The following is an 18,955-nucleotide window of genomic DNA, read 5'->3' on the forward strand; positions in this document are numbered from 1 at the left end:
AACAGCACTGCATTTGAAAGTATTTCACCTTCAATATGCTATCTACAACTGCTTTCTCAACATAGCGCCCTTGATCAAGGTGCTACAAACAGTTTTAACCTATGCCCTACAAAATAACATTTTAACACCAAACAATCTAATGAAAAATTTATTGGTATACAAAAACTAAACAATCATCTACAAAAAGTGATTAAGAAATCAAATAACTATAAAAATATTCAATTTGCTATAAGCTACATAATAAACTACGAAATTACTTTTTTTTACAAAGACAGACAATCAATTTGGCAGTGAGTATATCATGAACTTAGGAATTAATTTTTTGCAATAAATAGTTAAGTTTTTTGTTTAAGACACTGCCTCGCCATTTCAAGTACTCCTTCGTAAGTTTGATTTCCACCAATGAAACCATTTGCATGGACAAATATACAGCCAGGTATTCCACTTATCTTTGTCAGCTCCTCATTTCTTATTCCCTTCCATTTTGATATCATGGTCAACCTGTTTAAGAAAATTGTCATATTTAAAAGTACAATATTGTATCTTTTATTTAATAAGGTCGACTTCACAGACGAAATAGAAAGTAATATTAGTTAACCAGACCAAGTTCTAAGTTATCTTTGGCAGTTTGAAATATTACTGAATAAAACTGCCAATTTATTATTTTGCTGGTTGGTTCAGCAGGAGCCTACATCGTTTATAGTGACATACTAAAGGACTACAGTAAAAAAGCAGTGGAAATTAATCCTAGGACCTCGTGTGGTTAAACCAAGTAACCCTTAAACTATTCTGTCTTTACATATCTTACCTGTTGTCAAATGTGTGCTTTCCTGCTGGAACACATTGAATTCTCCACTTTCCAGACGAGTCAGCATAAAGAACATATTTTATTTGACCACTTTGGGCTATTCCTTCCTCCTCTAACTGGAAGAGGTGTTCTTTCCAAGGACAATAATGCTTGAGCAGGATTATTTCTCCACTTTTATCGACCTAAATAGATTTATAAAACAATTTGTACAGAAACATAGACACAAAGTTAGTAAATTTTGTTCTATAGCTTAACAAAGGAATTTAGATTTAAATTATACCTATTACACAATTACCACAAAAGGCATTACAAATATGAATAAAAGTTTATTTTACGACGAGATTTAAATAGATTTGTTTCTTACCGAAGATCTGTCTTTTAAAGAACTTTCCACGATAGATCGAGCAGGAAGCCAACTATTTACATATCCATTAACTATATCCAAGAACTCTGCTCCTACCACTTCCATTGCTTTTTTAAAGCATTTCTATAAAATAAAATGAAGCAGTTATATCTAATCTGATTCTTAACCATAAAATATCCTTTAAATCAAGTATCTACTTAATTATTATTTTTTTCTTAAAAATAGTCATCTATTCCTATATATATCCTAATCTAATGTTTATTATTATTTAAAAAAAAACATGCCTTGGTATATATTTATATATGGGCAGCGTGGTGTAGTGGTAAGAACACTTGCTACACCACCATGAGGTCGTGGGTTCAATCCCCACTGCTCTCATGCTGTAGCACCCTTGAGTAAAGCGCTACAAACGGTATAACCTCCTGCTAAGCCAGCACTTAATCAGCAGCATAATTACTGGCAATTATAATCTATAATATCCCAAACTGCAAAAGGCAACAAGGGACTGGGTCGGAGTAACTGATATTACTCTATGTTTAGGTTGCACATTCTACCTTCCCACATCGAGGACAAAGATATATACAAAAAAAAATATTTATAAAATATATCTATAGGCCTATATACATAAGTTGTAAAATTTAATACAGTTCATGTTTATATACATTTTTAGAACTTATTTTAATTAAATATTATTTGATATTTACCATTGGGTCTGGATTCACAGCATTCCAGTCTGGGTTTAATCTTCCCACCCTAGAACTCAAGTTTGTGGAAATTTTATATCTTGGTTTTCCATCATGAGCATCAACTCCATTATCTATTCCATCCACTTCTTCAACAAAGTTTTCATAAACCTAAAAAAAAATTAAAAAATATATTTTTTTAATTTAAAAAAAATACAATTGTTTCTATTGCAATATTTATTGCAATTTAAAAATTAAAATTCCCCTAAATTTAGTTATTACCTTGTTGTATATAACATCCAAGGTCTTTACATCACAGTCTTGAGATTCTTTTTTAAAGATTTCTTTAATAACTTCTTCCCCAAAATGACAATAAATTAAACCAGCACTACTCAGTTTTGTTTGCCATGGTTTTGATGGTTTAATTGAGTTGAAAGTCTCATTAAAAGTACTTGAAATGAAATATCAGTTTATAAAACATTTGAAACGTATCAGTTTATATCAGTTTATAAAACATTTGAAACGTGTGTTAATATATATTTACCGACAGCGTGGTGTAGTGGTAAAAACCCATGCTACACCACACATAAGGTCGTGGGTTCAATCCCCAGTGATCTTATGCTGTAGCGCCCTTGGGTAGGCGCTATAAACGGTATGTCCTGCTGACTCCTGCTGAGCCAGTACTTAATCAGCAGCATAATTATTGGGCAATTATAATCTATAATATCCCAAACTGCCACAGGCAACTCGAGACTGGGTCAAAGTAACTGATGTTACTCTATGTTTAAGTCGTGCATTCGACTTTCCCACATCGAGGATAAAATTATATACAAAAAAAAATATATAGATGTGACCCAATGACAAATCAACTCTGAACAATAAAAACACTCTTTTTTGATTGTTTATTTTACCAAAATAAATTCTCATGAGTTAAATTGTAATAAGGCTATGTGGTCCATAGTTTAGTTGTCTTTACGGTGAATTGACTGGTAACAAAACAACTAGTATTTAAACTATTTATAAATATGTTGGATATATATTAATAACAAAAACATATCATGTACCGCTGATGGTGGTCAAATCGATTAGTTTTTGGGTCATAAACTGCACCAACATCCACTACAATGTCACAAGTTTTCAACAAATTCTCATCACGAGTTCTTATAATGGTTGCATCCTAAAAATAATTTTCATCAATAAAAAGCTAATGAAAAACTATTCCTAATAAAATAACTTAAATAATAATAAAGAAAAATATAAAATTTTGTTTAATAATTATTGTTTGCATTTCTACTATATACATCTACTTACAAAAACAAACACTTACTTTATACTTGGGTAGTTGTTGTAACATAAAACAAGCCAAAACTTCGTCGCAATGAAACGTTCCGTCGTGCGTTCCTATCTTCATATTTGCAACGACGTTCTCAACACGAGCTCGCTTAGTCACTGGTTCGTTATTATTGGCCATGTGTTTGATAACTTGTTTGCAAACCAATCTGAATTTATGATTAAATTTTAATAACCTAAAGTGCATAACGCGTGTTTACATTTGTTAATTTAGTTATAACTTAAACCGATTTATTTTTGTATATATCCGTTTTTGCAGAGCGAGGTATTCGTTACTTTTTACGCTTATGTTTGAATATATACCAGCTAAAACGCTCGAAAAAACACAATTTACAAAAACCACTCCTTCATTAGTTATTACAGTACAACAAAATTTAGCAGTAAAAGAAACATTCTTAGTTTATAACTAATAAAAGAAAAGAGGAACTGTAAACAAACACGTGACCATAGCGCGTGGGTGTATGCTCGTAAGGTGGCGCATGTAGCGTGACATTTTGATCACGTGACTGCTGACTAATAATCCGAAGGTACCGAGTATGAAAGTTAACTATCTTCCTTTTTAACATTTTATTTAAGTTGTTAAGTAAATGAAGTGTTTGGAGTAGTTGTTATAATACTGAAAAGCTGTGTAAGGTCAAAGAAGATTTAATATTACGGTAACAAAGCCTTTTTTTGTTTATTTTTTAAACTATTTTTTAAATCGTAAGTCTGTAAGCGTAAAGTCTGACTGTCTGAGCTGCTGAGAGTGCTCAGCAATGAATTATAAGTAATTTAGTTTCAAACTTAGAAATTAGCTTTTGTTGGTGTAGGAAACTTTTTTACTGGTGTCTTTCTATATGTTATATTTAAATATTTAAAATATACTTTTGAAAATGTACGTATCTTTTTCAGCTTAATTAGGTCGTGATATTAACTTTTGTTATCTAGTTATTCAAATATGGAAAAGGGAATTATAAAAGCAAAATCACAGCGCCACAAGCGACTGTTAAAAAACAGAGCTCCTAAAATTCATGAAAACGACAAAAAAACTCTTTTGATTCGAGGTGGCAACACTAGCGAAACTGTTACCAATGTATTGAAAGAAATGTATTCATTAAAAAAACCCAATGCTGTTATGTTTAAAAAACGAAACGTAACACGACCATTTGAAGACTCTACCTCGTTGGAATTTCTTTCAAAAATGAATGATTCTTCACTTTTCTTGTTTGGCTCACATTCAAAGAAACGACCAAACAATATTGTTATTGGTCGTATGTTCGAGCATCAGATGCTGGACATGGTGGAACTAGGAATAGATAAATTTGAATCCATGCTCTCAATAAAGTCAGATAAATGTGCGCTGGCTACAAAGCCTTGTCTAGTGTTTAATGGCACAGCATTTGAAAGTGACGAAGAACTACGAAGATTAAAATCAATTTTTATTGACTTCTTCAGGGGTCCGGTGGTAAGCAACGTGCGCTTATCAGGTTTAGAACATGTTCTAAGCTTCACTGCTGTCGAAGGAAAAGTTTTTTTGAGAAGTTACCGGGTTGTGCTTAAAAAATCTGGTACTCGTATTCCGAGAATAGAGCTTAAAGAAATGGGGCCAAATATGGACTTAACTGTGCGGAGAGTGCAGTTAAGTTCTAATGATTTATACAAGAAGGCTTGTAAGCAACCTAAAGCTGCCAAACCAAAGAAAGTAAAGAATATTTCTGGTGATGTTTTTGGTGCCAAGAAAGGAAGAATTCACATGACATCTCAAGATTTAGGAAGTCTGCAACTTCGTAAAGTAAAGGCTTTGAAAAGAACCAACGACAAAAAGCTTAACATAACGCCATCAAAGGAGCCAAAATTAAACTAAAATCAATAATTTTTGATCATTTTAATTTAAACAACAAATCATAAATTAACTTAAACTAGAAAATGACCACGATTGTCGTATATGTTTACCTTAGTTTAAAAAATGAATTTTTTCAGTGGTGCTATTGTGTAAACCACCTATTGTTGGTATTGTTTAATTGGGCGTGTGTACGCTGTGAGAATGTTTTAATGTAAACACAATGTTCTGAAAATAATATGGTACTTACAATATGCCATATATTTATATTTAATGCTACTATGGTGCCTAATATAACATAACATTGTAAACCTTTTTTATAATGTAAACAAAACAGCATTGCCAATTTATTTTAATGGTAAAAAATCAATATAAAGGGTTTGTGGTTTGGGTTTGAATTTAAAATGATCATGTTCCTTTATTTTCTAGATAAAAACCTTAAGTTTTAATTGGTAGCTTAAATTAAAATAAGCAAAATGTCGTTCGGGGGTTTTACAAAGCAATTCCACAAAGCCAGTCAGGTATAACAAAAATATGATTTTTTAACTACAAAAAATAAATAATTTTATATTCATTTAACTAATCTGTTGAAAAAGCAATAATAACTCTGCAATTGACAAATCAAAATCGGATAAAAATTAATTTTTATATTTTTTAGTTCATGTCGGAGAAAATGGGTGACTCTGATACAACAAAAATGGAAGAGGACTTTCTTGAAATGGAAAGGGTAAATTTTATTTAATATGTTATAAATATTTGGCATTTTACTTCAATTTTTGTTACTTTACTAATTAAATATATATATATACAAAAAATTTAAAAAAGCTGTTATTTCACAGTTTGTCTTTAATTAAGGATTAATAATCATGACATTTTTTTTATGAAAACGTTATTTTTTAGTTATTTGTGACAGCTACACAGATAGTTAATCAAATTTTGAATCAGTAATCTAATATCAATTATTTATTTCAAAATGTCACTCAAGCAAATAATTTGTGGTTAACATGTTTGTTGTTTACACAAACGCGGTTTCGTAATATTATGTAAACGAAAAATCTGTTCATTGGCAGTTGTTAATATTTTGATATAATTTTTTTAATGGATAGCCCATATACGCCTCATAATAGATGTAATGCTAAAAAAAAATTAGTTTTGTTTTGTTTGTTAAAAGTAAGTGCATAAAAAGACAATTGTCTGTTGTTTTGCACATGTTGTTCTACATGTCACAGCAATTTCCGGGTTTTCCAATGTATTTGTCACAGTAAATTGAATAGTGATTGATAGCTGTTGTGTTTGCATGTTTTTTTTCTTAAAATATTTTTAACATTTCACAATGGGACCCTTATAAAATATCAATGGCAAAAAACAAAAAAAAGGCCTTATTAAAACTTAAAAATAGGCTAAGTTTTAATAATTTAAAAAGACATATATGTATATTAGTCCAAAATATAACACTAAGATATATTTGCTCATGTTGTTCTTATTATTTACAAATTTGGTAGAACAATGGCCCAGGCAGCAAAAAATTAATTTTTCGCAAAACTTTTCTATTGTTTCCTGATACAGGATGCCTTGATTTCAAACTTAAGTAGTATGGATCATGTGATTCATTTACGTCAATGTCTTAAAAAAATTGCTTTGAAACGAAATGACAAAAGTTTAATCTACAATACGTAATGCCAGTAAATCATAATTTATTATTGAAAAAAAAATTTTAAATACATGCAAATTAATTTAACATTTTATTTTAATTCTAGAAAGTCGAGGAGACAGCACGAGCAGTTCAAGACTTAATTACTTACACCAAAGAATATCTTCAACCTAATCCCACCATTAGAGCCAAAATGGCCCTTTCTAAATTTCAAGTAAAAAAGTTGTTCGATCAAACATAACATGTGCTTTTAATTAACTAACTTAAATGTAGACATTTTATTATTTCAAAAATATCTAAAAGTTTTTATTTTTTCTCCCGAAAATAGAGCAAACAAAAAGATTCAAAATATGCCCAAGCAGAAGGAGTTCTAGGTGATTCAATGATTAAACATGCAGTTGGTTTAGGAGATTCATCAAATTTCGGCAAGTTATTTTTAAAAAAATAATAATAATGTTATTGCATATTTTTATTAAAGGCTGTGGTACCATAATTTTTGTTAAGATTTTACTTCTAAAATAGCTTTACTATGGAATTTGTAAATTAGGTTTTAAAAATTTTCTTTTTTTATATTAAAATTCAATCTATTTTTTGAATAGGAAAAGCATTACAATCAGTTGGAGATGGTATGAAGCAGTTAGCTGAGATTAAAGATTCACTCGATATCGGAGTAAAACAAGATTTTATCGATCCTCTTCAACAACTCTGTGATAAAGATATTAAAGAAGTTATGGTTAGAGAATATTATTTAAGAAAATTTGAGTTTTTTTGTTTTTTTTTCTATTATTTCTAGATACAATGTTAGTAACACTATTCTTTTATTAATTTTAGCCTGTTTAATGGTATAGCTTACTCTCACAGTAATATTATAGCTAGAAATAGTAAAAAATAATTAATAAAGTTTAAATAAACAACAATTTATACATTGGTGGCCCCCCCCCCCCCATTTTTTTAGATTATGTTTGGCACAAAAATATATTGGTATAAATTATACAAACCACTTGCATAGTAATTTATATTATAATATACAAACTGCAATGAACACAAACCATATTGGTCAAACGTTTTGATGAATAACAAACCACATATTTGATGAATAACAAACCACATACATTATGAATAATACTTGAATTACTGTATAAATATTCAGGTCAATACAAGCTGTTTAACATAAGCATTACATTAACAGATATTTATGTCTGCCCTAATAAAGTAATTCTTGTAACATATTTTATTAAATTTGTCATACCAGTATCTAAAAAAAGTTTTCAAATTGATTCATTTGCTCTACAATTTTTGGTCTCAATAACTTTTAAAAGGTTTTAATAGACTCGCCCCCCCCTTTAACTGCCTTTGTACCGATAATAATATATTTTACAATCGCCCCCTATTTTTAATTTAAACTTATAGAATATATGTATGTGTATAATTTACCTATAAAAATTATGATTTTTTTTATTTTTAGCATCATCGGAAAAAATTATCCGGTCGAAGGCTGGATTATGATTATAAACGAAATAGAGGTATGAAAATTCATTTTGTTGTTTTATTATTTTTCTCAGATGGTGTCATTATTTAAAAAATTACTAACTAGTTTTAGTTAAAAAAAAACAAGTTTTAAAGATGTATATACATAAAAGTTAAAAAATAACATTGTTTAAAAATAAATCCTATATATTACTACATTTAGTTATTATTCAAATTATTCTATTAAGTATTACACTTATAGGTAGCACAAAAGCCACTAAATTGTTTGGGTATTGATTAAGTTTTGTTTTTTATTATTGTCTAAATCTGCAAACATTATTCCCAACTGAATATAAAGATTGTCAAGTACTACTGGCCAATTACTATCAGGCATTAATGCAACTATTACAGACTTTGTTAAAAATAGAAACGAAAATAATTTTTAAATTCAAAATACTTAAGACATATATATAAAGTTATAAAATTTGGGCCCAATAATTTTTTTTTATATTGCGAAATTCTTGTATTCATATAGTAAATTTGTGGTTAACATTATTATAGTAGTAGACCATAAGGCCTTGGGCCATTCTTAGAACTTTTAAAAGGATCAATTTTTATTTTGTAAACTTAGATTAATTTATTTTTACAAAACTGGTTGTTTTGTAAAAAATTATTGGGTTTACTTTTATATCAAAAAATTTTTTTTTAAATTTTTTGTAAAGTTTTGTTGCTTAATCAAATTAGGCAATAAAACCTCACAAGAAGAATTAGTTTTGGCCGAGGGAAAATTACAAGAGGCATTAGAGTTGGCCGACAACTCAATGGCTAATATATTAGACTCTGACGTGAGTTGTTTGCATTTTAGAATCTCGTTTTGGTGATTCACTAGCAAAAATTTTGATTTTGAGATATTTTAAATTTTCTTGATTTTGAATTCAGTAGTGGAATTTCGTTGTCATTGTTGTTTGAAATTATTTTTTAAGTGTTTTTGGCTTCAGTTTACTTTTTATTTTTGGTTTGTAGTCGTCTGTTTGTCTGATTTTTTTTCGGGTTTAAATTTGTCACTAACCTAAAAAATTTCAAACAGGCCAAATAATGACCTTTCCTTTTAGTCTTAGGACTACAAAATTATCTTTAGTCTTAAAAATATAAAAGTGGCAGCACTTTGTAATTAAAAAATTAAATATTACAGAATAAATTAAAAATATGCATGACACAAATAATTTGAAGTTAGAATTTGAATACAAAAAACAATTAAGAATTTTTATATATTGATTTATCGAATGTTATTTTGATGACCACACACAATATTGACCAATTTAGGTGAAATTTTCTATTAAATGTTTAGTGATGTTTTTACTATGGTTGTTCCTTTTTTAACTCTTCGAATAATAATGCTAAAAAGTATTTTACATTTGTACATTACACAAACACAATATATTAATTAAACTACATGAGGAAAAAAGTCTGACCCTCAAACTTGTGTTAGTTTAAAGTTAGGTTCTTTCCACAGTTTATAAAGTACCTAAAAATTGTAATATAATATAGGTACAAAAAAAATTTATTCAAATACGTCATCTGGTTTTGTAGATATTAATAAGAAAATTTAGTTATCCTTATTATTTAATTTAACACTCCATAAATATTTTCCCTTCCTCCTTTGAAATATTTTTTGTTATTCACAAATTAAATATACAAACATGGCAACACAGGGTCAAAAGTCCCGCCAGAGGAAGTTGCTCAGGCTGAACAAAAGTTGGAGGAGTCGCTTGAGTTAGCAGATAGCAGTATGCATAATCTGCTGTCGGGTGATGTAAGTTACCTCCCTATTTCTACCCAGTTGATTAAAAAATCTTGTACCTAAAAATGGGAAAGAGTTGCTTGTTTTTGCAACTTCACCTATATATATTTATAAATATATATATGAAAGTATTTTTTTTTTGAAAAATTATTTAAAATTTTTTTGTGAAGAATATTTAAATATTCAAAAAAGTTCTATTTTATGGTACACTATTTTTCAAATATTTCCTTTTAAGGTTTATATAACTGACTTACAGACCATAATTAAGAGAACACCACATAAACTTTTTTATTTTGTGAAAATTTTGTGTATTTTTTTGTTAACAAACCCCTTGTGATTTTTGTTAACAAACTCCTTGTGAAGTTAATAATGTGAAAAATAAGTAGTTTTTAGTCAAAATTTTTTTGCATGAATTTTAATTTGTTTTTAGTAGATTTCGAATGGTGATTTTTTTTCCCATAATGCCTGAATTTTGATTTTTAAAATTAAAAAAAAATTTATTACCATATATTAATTATAATTTTTATGTATAAAAAAAAACAACATTCATTTTTATCACTCTAACCTTAAACATTTATGAATATTAAATCAGGTTGAGCAGGTTAGTCAATTAGCAACATTGGTTGAAGCTCAACTAGAATACCATCGTCAATCAGCCGACATTTTGGAAAGTTTGCAGGAAAGTTTACGAGGCTTAATCTCTGAAGCTCAAGTTCAACCAGAAAGGGTGATTTAATATTTTTTTAATCTTAAAAATTTTTTTTTTTTAGAATTAAATTTTTTTTGAACTTTTTTTTAGGAACGATCGAAGAGACAACTTCGAACAAATAGTAACACCCCGGCTGATCGAACATCTGCTACCCCACCAATGGCCAGTCCCATGCATGCCCCCTCACCCTCTAGAGCCCCATGTAAGTATTACCTCTAAAAACCCCAAAATTTTAAAAAAACATTTTTTTTTCTTAAAAATCTTATATACTACATTTTTTTTCTTAAAATCTTATATACTACATTTTTTTTGTGCACCTTAAAATAACAATTTTAACTGATCAAATAGCGATACTTCTTGTATTTATAACATTTTTTTTCATGCCCCCAAAATAACCACCTCAACTACTTAAATAGCGAAAGTACCACAACAGCCAAGTTGTGAAGGTATGTATGATTTTGAGCCCGAAAACGAAGGCGAACTGGGATTTAAAGAAGGTGAAATTATCACCCTAACTTCAAAGATTGATGCTAATTGGTTTGAAGGAATGAATACCCTGGGAGAGGTAGGAAATTTTATCCATTTTTGGGTTGTTAAAAATTAAAATAAAATTTATTTTATAAGTTGCCAATCAACTTTCTGTTTTGTTTTACAGAGTGGTTATTTTCCTGTAGATTACGTCAAGGTCCTGATACCTTTGCCATAACTTTGTCAACAACCTTGTGTTAGGAGTGAGTAGCAAAAGGGGGACTTTCCCAAGTTGTAGTTGTCGATTTATATTTATTGGATTAAATAAAAAAAATTATTTCGAAAAAAAAAAAAAAATTTTAAATAAAAATTTACTGCCAAGGCAGATTTCAAATTACAGAATTTAAGTTTTTAAATTAAATTTGAATACTAAAATAATATTAAGGTTAGTCATTTTGAAAATATTATTATATCCACCCATTGGTTATGCTATCATACATTCATGCATACATACTTAAAAAACAGTTGCATGTTAAAAAAAGTTAGTTAAATTTTATAATAAAGTATATATCACACATTGTACTTATATTAGTAAACAATGGACTTCCATTTTCATAAGTATGTTGAATATTTAATCCCATTGGTTAAAAGCCAAATAGATCTTCATTTACTGTATATGTTAACATTTAAAACACATTGAAAGAAAATTTGTTCTGAGACAATATTTTAGTTTTAAAAAATATATTGAAAAGTTTTGTTATTATCTATGCTGTTTTTTTGCAATTGTTTTAGTAGGAATTATATATATATATTATTTTTTTGTTTTTTGGGTAAGAGTTTTAGTTCGCTTACGTTCAACTGCCAGAATATTTTGGAATAGTTTTAATTTTGTCTTGCTTTTCTTAGTTATTGGATAGGCAACTGTTTGCTTATTAATATTTCTAGTTAGTATCCTAATTTTTTCTCATATATATTATTATTATTATTACGAAATATTATTATTATCACCTATTTTTTTGTAATTTAAATTTGTATGAAATCATCAATAAAAATATACAGAAATACAATATTTCTTTTTCTCTTTGAATATGGTTTTGATTTTCTCTATAGGTAAAAAAAACTTTGTCCCAGAAGATTTAAAGGTAAAAAATTTGGGACCAAAATAATCATAGTTTTACTTAGATTCTTTTATTAAATCTAAGACGCTACCAAACAAATTTTCATCAGAGGCTAAATAACCACTTTTTTCTGTAAAGCAATCTATTATTGGCAACTCAAGAAGATCTTTCTTAAAGTTAATCAAAATATATGCTCCACATGTAATAGTGTCATTGCTAGATGTTACTTCAATTTCAGTTCTTGTCAATAAACTGAAAAAAAAAAAGGAATTATAAAAATAGTGGAAGAATTATTTATTAATTTTATGCTTACTGTGGATGGTTTTCAAATTCGTCCAAAACCTGTAGCATTTTGTCGTCGACATTGTATATTTCTCCGGAAATATTCTACAAAACAAAAGGATAACATGTAATGTCAATTTGTCTTTTTAGTTCTGCAAGATTATTTAAATATATTTTTATTGAATTTAACTGGAGTAACCTGCATTAGTTTTTTCTAAAAAAAGCTATCAACTGTATTTTACTACCTAAATGTTTAAGAAAGTACTTTTAAGAATTACACATTAATTTTTTCCTAAATAGTCTTTTAAATGTTATTTTTCTTTACAACTTAAGATAATTAACAAAACTAACATTGCCAAATCCTTCTTTCTTCAATAAAAATGGTATTCTTAATTGAGTTGCAACAACTAAAGGGTATTTCAATTTAGTTTTTCCAAAACTCTGAAAAATGGCTTCTCCATTATTTTTGTCTAACATCACATAATGGTTTGAAAAACCCTTTTTCAAAGTTTCAAATACAAATATTCTATGCATTTTCTGGTATTACCACAATACTTTACTTGCGTAAACCTTAGTTGATGTAGTTGTGGTGATCATACTGTTTATTTTGCATGTACCTTCATAATTAAATATTGACAGACAATATCGATATCAAGGGCACCACATATTTATTGTACAAAGAAATTAGACAAGGTTATCAAAAATGGTGGGTTGACATTTTTTTATTGTTTTTCCCAAAAAATTGTGGCACTACAATAATAAAAAAGAACAATCAATAAACAACAAAAAATAAAAATGTGGCAATTTTATTGCAGAAAATTCAAGACATTATCCGAGGAAAGGGTAAAACGAACGAACAACATAATTTAAAAATCTTTTAGTTATGCATTTGCTGCTGTGGAACTGCAGAGATAGGGAACGTGATTAAAGTTTGTTCGCTTAATTGGCCCCCGCCGTTAACAACCGAACAGGAAACATTGTTAACCCTCGGGGGCTGAACTAAGTTGTTCTGTTGCACCCCAGGGTGAACCGCCCCTCGAGAAACAGCAGGTGGCATTGAAGTTATTGCAGCCCCAATTCCGGAAGTCATTGGTGCAGCAACTTGGACAAGATCTAAAAAATTAACAAATTTTAAAAATATTTGCACTAGCAAGTTCGAACAAAAATTTTATCATTTCAATCAATATTTTTCAGAAAATATGCATTGTAGTGCCCGGTTTTATCATGCAATCTCACCTGAAGGCTGGCGAGAAGCTTGCACAATTGCTTGCGTTGCTGATGACACATTATGGAAACCTTGTCCAGACACTCCATGCAATGGGGCTGTGTTTCGCTGTTGTGCATCTGCAACCAATGCTAGTTCATGACCAGTAGCAGGCACTATTGTACTAGCAAGCTGCATATTGTCTGTTGATCTGGTCACTGTGTAAACCAGTGCAGGCTGGTGTATGGCAACTGGTTGCCCCATCGAACCAATGGATGGTTGCCTGACGTCTCCAGCTATGGTTACGGCAATGTTTGCACCATTTTGTATTACATTGCGACCACCAGCCAGTGCTGCAGCCATAATGGTACTTGCAAAACTAACTGGCTGTTGTCCCATTTGGTTATGAGTCGGCATAGCACCAGAAAATGGTGCCATGGACTGGTGTACTAACTGGTTATGGGATGGCAATGATGCTGAGTAACTGGCAATGGGTTGCTGGTTCATTTGGTTTAAAGCTGGTTGTTGTATCATGGCAGTGGTTTGTTGTATTGGACCAGCTAATGCTGAGACAATTTGGTTTTGAACAGGAATAGTTTCAACTGTGCCACCTGAGTTGGCAGCTATGTTTGCAGCTAAAACTTGAGCAGCTAAATAAAAATTTAAAAAAAATAATTAGGGTACAATTATTAAAGTCTTAGAAATAAAATTGAAAATTTAAAATCTTTACTAGACTATTAAAAATTTTAAGTGTAGCAATTTTTTAGAAATATTTGTCACTTTTTACAACCCACTTACCTATTTCTGTGGTTCTTGACACAGAGGCTGGAACTTGTTGAAGAATTCGTTGTTCGGGCGCAACCATTGTTCTCTGCGGGGGTTGAACTAATGAGTTTCTAACATCTGCAACCTGGGGTTGACCAGTGACTATAATTGCAAAAAAAGTTTAAGTTAAAATTTGAATCTAGTCTTTTAAAATATATTTAGGAGGCAATTTCTTACTAAATCTGTGATTTGCCTCTCTCACAATGTTAAAAAAAATGTTTAGAATAAAAAAAATTTAAAACCAATACCTTGTACACTAAGTTGAACTGGTACAGGTTGTGGGTTGTTATTAACGACAGGGTTTCCTTGTAAATTTGCATGACTTGTCATCCCGACAGCTGGGGAATAGGAAGATGTCATTGCCTTGGACGGACCATAATTTGTTATCCCTCTAAAAATATGTACAAAGCAAAATAACAAAGGTTATATATACGATATATATAGGTTAAATAAAGGCAATCAATATTTTTTCTATTGTATGTAGTAATATGTTGTAATATATTGTAAAATCACATAGTATTTGTTATTGATTTTATTTGAATTGTTAACCCTTGTTAAAAAAAAACATAATGTAATAGGTATTTATACTGTAAATATGGTAGCCTATGCAATATTATATTTAAAATAATTTACCTTTTATGTAGTCTAAACTGAGCATTCTGTTCCAATAAAACTTCATTTGTAGCAGCTAAGTCTGAAACTTGTTTTTCGAGCTCTTGTATTCGTTTTCTTAAAGATATATTCTCCTCTTCTAAATGCCTGCAAAAATATAGCAAGTAAAACGATGCCTATTTGTAGGCTTATTAACTTTTAGTTGTTGTAAAAAAAAGCACTATAACCCACTCAGGCTGTGACTGTCTGTGTTGTTGTATTCCAATATTAATGTTATACCCCGACTGGTCATTATTATTTCGATAAACATTGTTTTCCTCCATAACCATCCTCGGTCGCTTTATCCCCGCGCCGATATCCATTTCCGCTGCAAGCTCGGCAGCTTTTTTAATATCCAGATGAATATATTTACAGTTTTTGCCTCGGTTGCATTCGAAATTTAAATAATTTCGGCAAACTGGTTTTCCTGCTTCTTCTAGGATTCTAATACTGTGCTCGAGGTTCATTTTTTTATCTTGTCCCAGAAAGTAGTCGCTAATGCCGTAGTCGTACTGGTATTTTAAGCGAAGGGGGAGTTTTTTGGTGGCATTGTATTCTTCCTCTTCCTTTGGAGAACAGTGTATAAACCTTAATATAATGGGTTTGTTTATAAGTGTATAATTATGCCTAAATTAATATAAATTTATGTTTACAATAGGGCTTTGTTTTTTTACTGTTAAGTTACCTGCAGTTTTGTCGTTGGCACTGGTCATTCTGAAAGTCATGGCAAAACTCGTAAACTGTGTCTTCGTCAGATATTTTCACAGTTTGTTCCAATTCCTCTAATGATGGATGCTTGTATTTACATCTAAATTAAAAATGCATTAATAAATAAAAGAAAAATGTTGATAAAATAGGTTGTTACGATTAGAAAAAATTCAGTTTTTTTTTTTTATTTAAAATTATAATTTATGAAAGATAAAATTAATGCAGTGCGAAAAATTTACAATTCTGTTAACAAACCTGTCTCTATGACAAACATTTCTTAAATAATCTCTACATACTTGTTTTTCCATTTCAATTCTAAGATATTGAATTTTTTTAAATACAAAGTCTGAAAAAAAGAAATAAATAATAAAGAAATGTTTTAAATGTCAATCTTTTAATTAGGAATAATCCTTAGCAGCTAGCAGCTATTCAAGGTTAAAAAAAAATCAAAAGAAAAAAAATAAAGAAATTTTACTATTATCAGTTGGTAACATGGGTTCAACAATTAATATTTTATTTATTATTCAGAATAACAATTAATTTTTTATCGTGAATAAACTTCTGCCCGAAAGAATTTAATTTCACTTTGTATTATCTATTAAAAATACCCAAAATTTATATTGCCCTTTATATGGTAGAAAATTTTCTACTTAAACGTAATCAACACAATTTTTAAAATAGAAAGAAAATATGATTTATACAAACTTGTACAGTTTTAATTTTTTTTTAATTTAAACTTTTTGTGCTAATAAAGATCATCGCCTTGTTCAATATTTGGCATTAATCCTCGTTCTTTTAAAGCGTTTAATTTTAACTTTTCCTTCTCGACCTTCTCCTGTTGTGCTTTGTGTTGGGCAGCCAAAATAATATCCTGCGAAACTCGTTTTAAGTCTTTTCGTTCTTCGTATTCCGAGTCAACTTCTCCGAGCAGAACGACATTTTCGCCCCTTACGACAAAAATCCCTCTTGGAATATCACCGTACATAGAATCAACATGAATTCTTTCAACAGCTTTTTGTAAAACGAGATTTGCAAATTGGTCTACTGATCTTAGGTAACCGATTAAAACTCGGCCATCTCTTAACATGACTAATTGTTTTTTATCAATTTCTTCTATGAGGGATGCAGTGCCTGGCATATAATTCATGTTAGATTTTAGGAGTGTTATTTACTGACGATTAACAGATTTAGGTCAGTCAGTCAGTTTAGGTGACGTTCCTAACGCTAAAACATACATAAAAACTACGCATTGATTACAAAAATTATAAATAGTAAAATTAAACGTAATGCCTAAAACTTCAAACAAACAAACGTCAGGGGTTTGCCTTTGTTATTTCAATATCTAAAATACAAACACAAAAACGAGGTTTCAAGTTTATATTTTCACTGCTAAAACGCAAACACACTCTAACGGGCAGTAAAGTTAAAAATGCCTCTACAGAAGTTTAGAAAACTTGGAAATACAATAAAAAAATAAACATTATTTAATAGTCTCCCCAGGACCCCGAAATTATTTTCAAACCCCCTAAAAAATGTAGTGCCCGTAAGGTCAGAGATACTAAATTGCTTTACATCAATACTACAGAAAATATTGAACTTTGTTCTTTAATTTTGAGAAATTATTTGACAACACTAAAAAATAACACGTGTGTTTTTCGTTTTTTTTTTCGTAAAAAATTGTTGTTTACGTTTAGCAAATTGTTTACGTAAGACAAGTATTATAATGATGGGTGAGAGTGATTGTGTTGTAACTAACTTGTTGCGCAAGTGCTATATATGCATGAGTGCTGACCCAAAATACACTTGTCCACGTTGTAATATAGTTTATTGCAGTTTGCCATGCTATAAACACGAAAAACATGAGCAATGTTCAGAATCCTTTTACAAAGAATGTTTCGTAAAGGATCTTAAACAAAGACATGTTCCTGAAAGTGAAAAGATAAAAGTTCTTGAAATGTTGGAAAGAGTTGAAGATGAGAATCCCATCGATGAGTTTTTAAATGAGGAACAGATTAAAATTCCTTTGGAAGAGAGACTTCAGGGTTTGGATGTTAATAATCTTAAAGATGATGAAGTTGATGATCTTTGGGAGCGGTTAAGTCCGGAAGAAAAAGAGGAGTTTAGGCGATCTGCATCTTCTGGTAACTTTCTCGGAGAAGATGTGGAAGTTGCAAAACCATGGCAACCATGGTGGTTGTACCATAGTTCAAGCTTAGTAGTCGAAATAAACAATGTTGAAAATAAACCATGTTCAAATATTAACATTGTTAAAGTTCCATTAATTGAAACATTTTTACCTGATGGCAAATTGCCATCACCCTTTGTGGCATTTAATTTAATAAATACTCTTTACCCATATTTGTTTTTTCAAAGACTTTACAATGGATGCGGGGTTGCTGATTTTTGCGAAGAGTTCTGTGAGAGCTGTGTACAGTCTTCTGATTTTTTGGAAATTGGGAGAACGTTTTCGAGTGCAGAAGAGGCTTTGCTAAATGCCCAAGACAACTGTGTAAAAAATTCCAACACACTAGACATACAAGTCAACGAAGAATTTATTAACGAGCGCGTCCAAGATGTTTCCCACATTTTTGTTGGTCCAAATGTAGAAAAATGCAATGAATATGCATTAATGGTGTTATCAGAATTACATTCTGCCTGCACACATTGTCGAAAAATTTTAAAAACTAAGACAAATAAAAACACTGATTCAGACACTAGTTCTTCTTTGAGAAAACATTTATTTGCTGTTGGTAAAAAATTAGAGTTTTTGTTAGCTTGGTGTGTTGAGTATAAATCGCAATTCTCTGTTTTATCATTAGAAGTAACTGAAATTTATAAAATTCGTAAACAAGAAGAAAAATGTACAACCGAACTAAAAGCCTCTGTTGACGAGTTAAGATCAAAAGTAAATAGTAAACCTTCTAAACCATTAATTGTTGAAGTTGACTAAAGTGATTTGTTTATTATATTTATACTAATATTTTTAATTAAATTGTGTGATCTGTTTTTGTTATTGCGGTTATTATTAAATAAGTTCAAAAATTCTT

General features: G+C 29.9%; 7 protein-coding genes across 9 annotated transcripts; 3 read left to right on the top strand and 4 right to left on the bottom strand.

Annotated features, from left to right (window-relative positions):
• Window positions 1-135: 135 nt before the first annotated feature.
• On the bottom strand, window positions 136-3,597 carry LOC145752474 (MYG1 exonuclease-like). 2 transcript variants are annotated; one of them, XM_082568770.1, is made up of 8 exons: window positions 3,509-3,527; window positions 3,183-3,354; window positions 2,920-3,032; window positions 2,138-2,306; window positions 1,877-2,026; window positions 1,173-1,295; window positions 809-990; window positions 136-501 (listed from the first exon to the last, which is right to left on the bottom strand). In XM_082568770.1, the coding sequence occupies exons 2-8, from the start codon at window positions 3,324-3,326 to the stop codon at window positions 336-338; spliced, it is 1,047 nt and encodes a 348-aa protein (XP_082424896.1). In that variant the 5' UTR covers window positions 3,327-3,354; window positions 3,509-3,527; the 3' UTR covers window positions 136-335. The 2 variants fall into 2 exon arrangements, with proteins under 2 accessions (XP_082424896.1, XP_082424895.1); XM_082568769.1 differs by having other exon boundaries at window positions 3,183-3,597.
• A 202-nt stretch (window positions 3,598-3,799) lies between these two features.
• Window positions 3,800-12,164, top strand: LOC145753729 (endophilin-A2-like). Of its 2 annotated transcripts, none has more exons than XM_082570164.1 (12): window positions 3,800-3,861; window positions 5,454-5,545; window positions 5,683-5,751; window positions 6,782-6,889; window positions 7,004-7,100; window positions 7,275-7,408; window positions 8,141-8,198; window positions 8,887-8,987; window positions 10,536-10,670; window positions 10,743-10,854; window positions 11,069-11,217; window positions 11,308-12,164. In XM_082570164.1, the coding sequence occupies exons 2-12, from the start codon at window positions 5,501-5,503 to the stop codon at window positions 11,356-11,358; spliced, it is 1,059 nt and encodes a 352-aa protein (XP_082426290.1). In that variant the 5' UTR covers window positions 3,800-3,861; window positions 5,454-5,500; the 3' UTR covers window positions 11,359-12,164. The 2 variants fall into 2 exon arrangements, with proteins under 2 accessions (XP_082426290.1, XP_082426289.1); XM_082570163.1 differs by lacking the exon at window positions 8,887-8,987 and adding an exon at window positions 9,855-9,955 and having other exon boundaries at window positions 3,804-3,861; window positions 11,308-12,161.
• Window positions 3,956-5,446, top strand: LOC145753730 (ribosome production factor 2 homolog). The gene has a single exon (XM_082570165.1). The coding sequence runs from the start codon at window positions 4,143-4,145 to the stop codon at window positions 5,046-5,048; it is 906 nt and encodes a 301-aa protein (XP_082426291.1). The 5' UTR covers window positions 3,956-4,142; the 3' UTR covers window positions 5,049-5,446.
• Window positions 12,165-12,294: 130 nt separating the features above from the next.
• LOC145753363 (putative gamma-glutamylcyclotransferase CG2811) lies at window positions 12,295-13,054 on the bottom strand. The gene is made up of 3 exons (XM_082569775.1): window positions 12,872-13,054; window positions 12,552-12,625; window positions 12,295-12,490 (listed from the first exon to the last, which is right to left on the bottom strand). Exons 1-3 carry the CDS (start codon window positions 13,052-13,054, stop codon window positions 12,295-12,297), a joined length of 453 nt encoding a protein of 150 aa, XP_082425901.1.
• Window positions 13,055-13,171: 117 nt separating this feature from the next.
• LOC145751919 (uncharacterized) lies at window positions 13,172-16,284 on the bottom strand. The gene is made up of 8 exons (XM_082568075.1): window positions 16,164-16,284; window positions 15,886-16,008; window positions 15,393-15,788; window positions 15,183-15,308; window positions 14,798-14,940; window positions 14,523-14,651; window positions 13,757-14,374; window positions 13,172-13,633 (listed from the first exon to the last, which is right to left on the bottom strand). Exons 1-8 carry the CDS (start codon window positions 16,214-16,216, stop codon window positions 13,398-13,400), a joined length of 1,824 nt encoding a protein of 607 aa, XP_082424201.1. The 5' UTR covers window positions 16,217-16,284; the 3' UTR covers window positions 13,172-13,397.
• A 47-nt stretch (window positions 16,285-16,331) lies between these two features.
• LOC145751921 (U6 snRNA-associated Sm-like protein LSm1) lies at window positions 16,332-17,170 on the bottom strand. The gene has a single exon (XM_082568077.1). The coding sequence runs from the start codon at window positions 17,053-17,055 to the stop codon at window positions 16,654-16,656; it is 402 nt and encodes a 133-aa protein (XP_082424203.1). The 5' UTR covers window positions 17,056-17,170; the 3' UTR covers window positions 16,332-16,653.
• Window positions 17,171-17,646: 476 nt separating this feature from the next.
• Window positions 17,647-18,921, top strand: LOC145751920 (zinc finger HIT domain-containing protein 2-like). The gene has a single exon (XM_082568076.1). The coding sequence runs from the start codon at window positions 17,689-17,691 to the stop codon at window positions 18,856-18,858; it is 1,170 nt and encodes a 389-aa protein (XP_082424202.1). The 5' UTR covers window positions 17,647-17,688; the 3' UTR covers window positions 18,859-18,921.
• The last annotated feature ends 34 nt before the right edge of the window (window positions 18,922-18,955 follow it).

The sequence above is a fragment of the Corella eumyota genome, chromosome 5 (genome assembly GCF_963082875.1).
Source record: "Corella eumyota chromosome 5, kaCorEumy4.1, whole genome shotgun sequence".
Lineage (NCBI taxonomy): Eukaryota > Metazoa > Chordata > Ascidiacea > Phlebobranchia > Corellidae > Corella > Corella eumyota.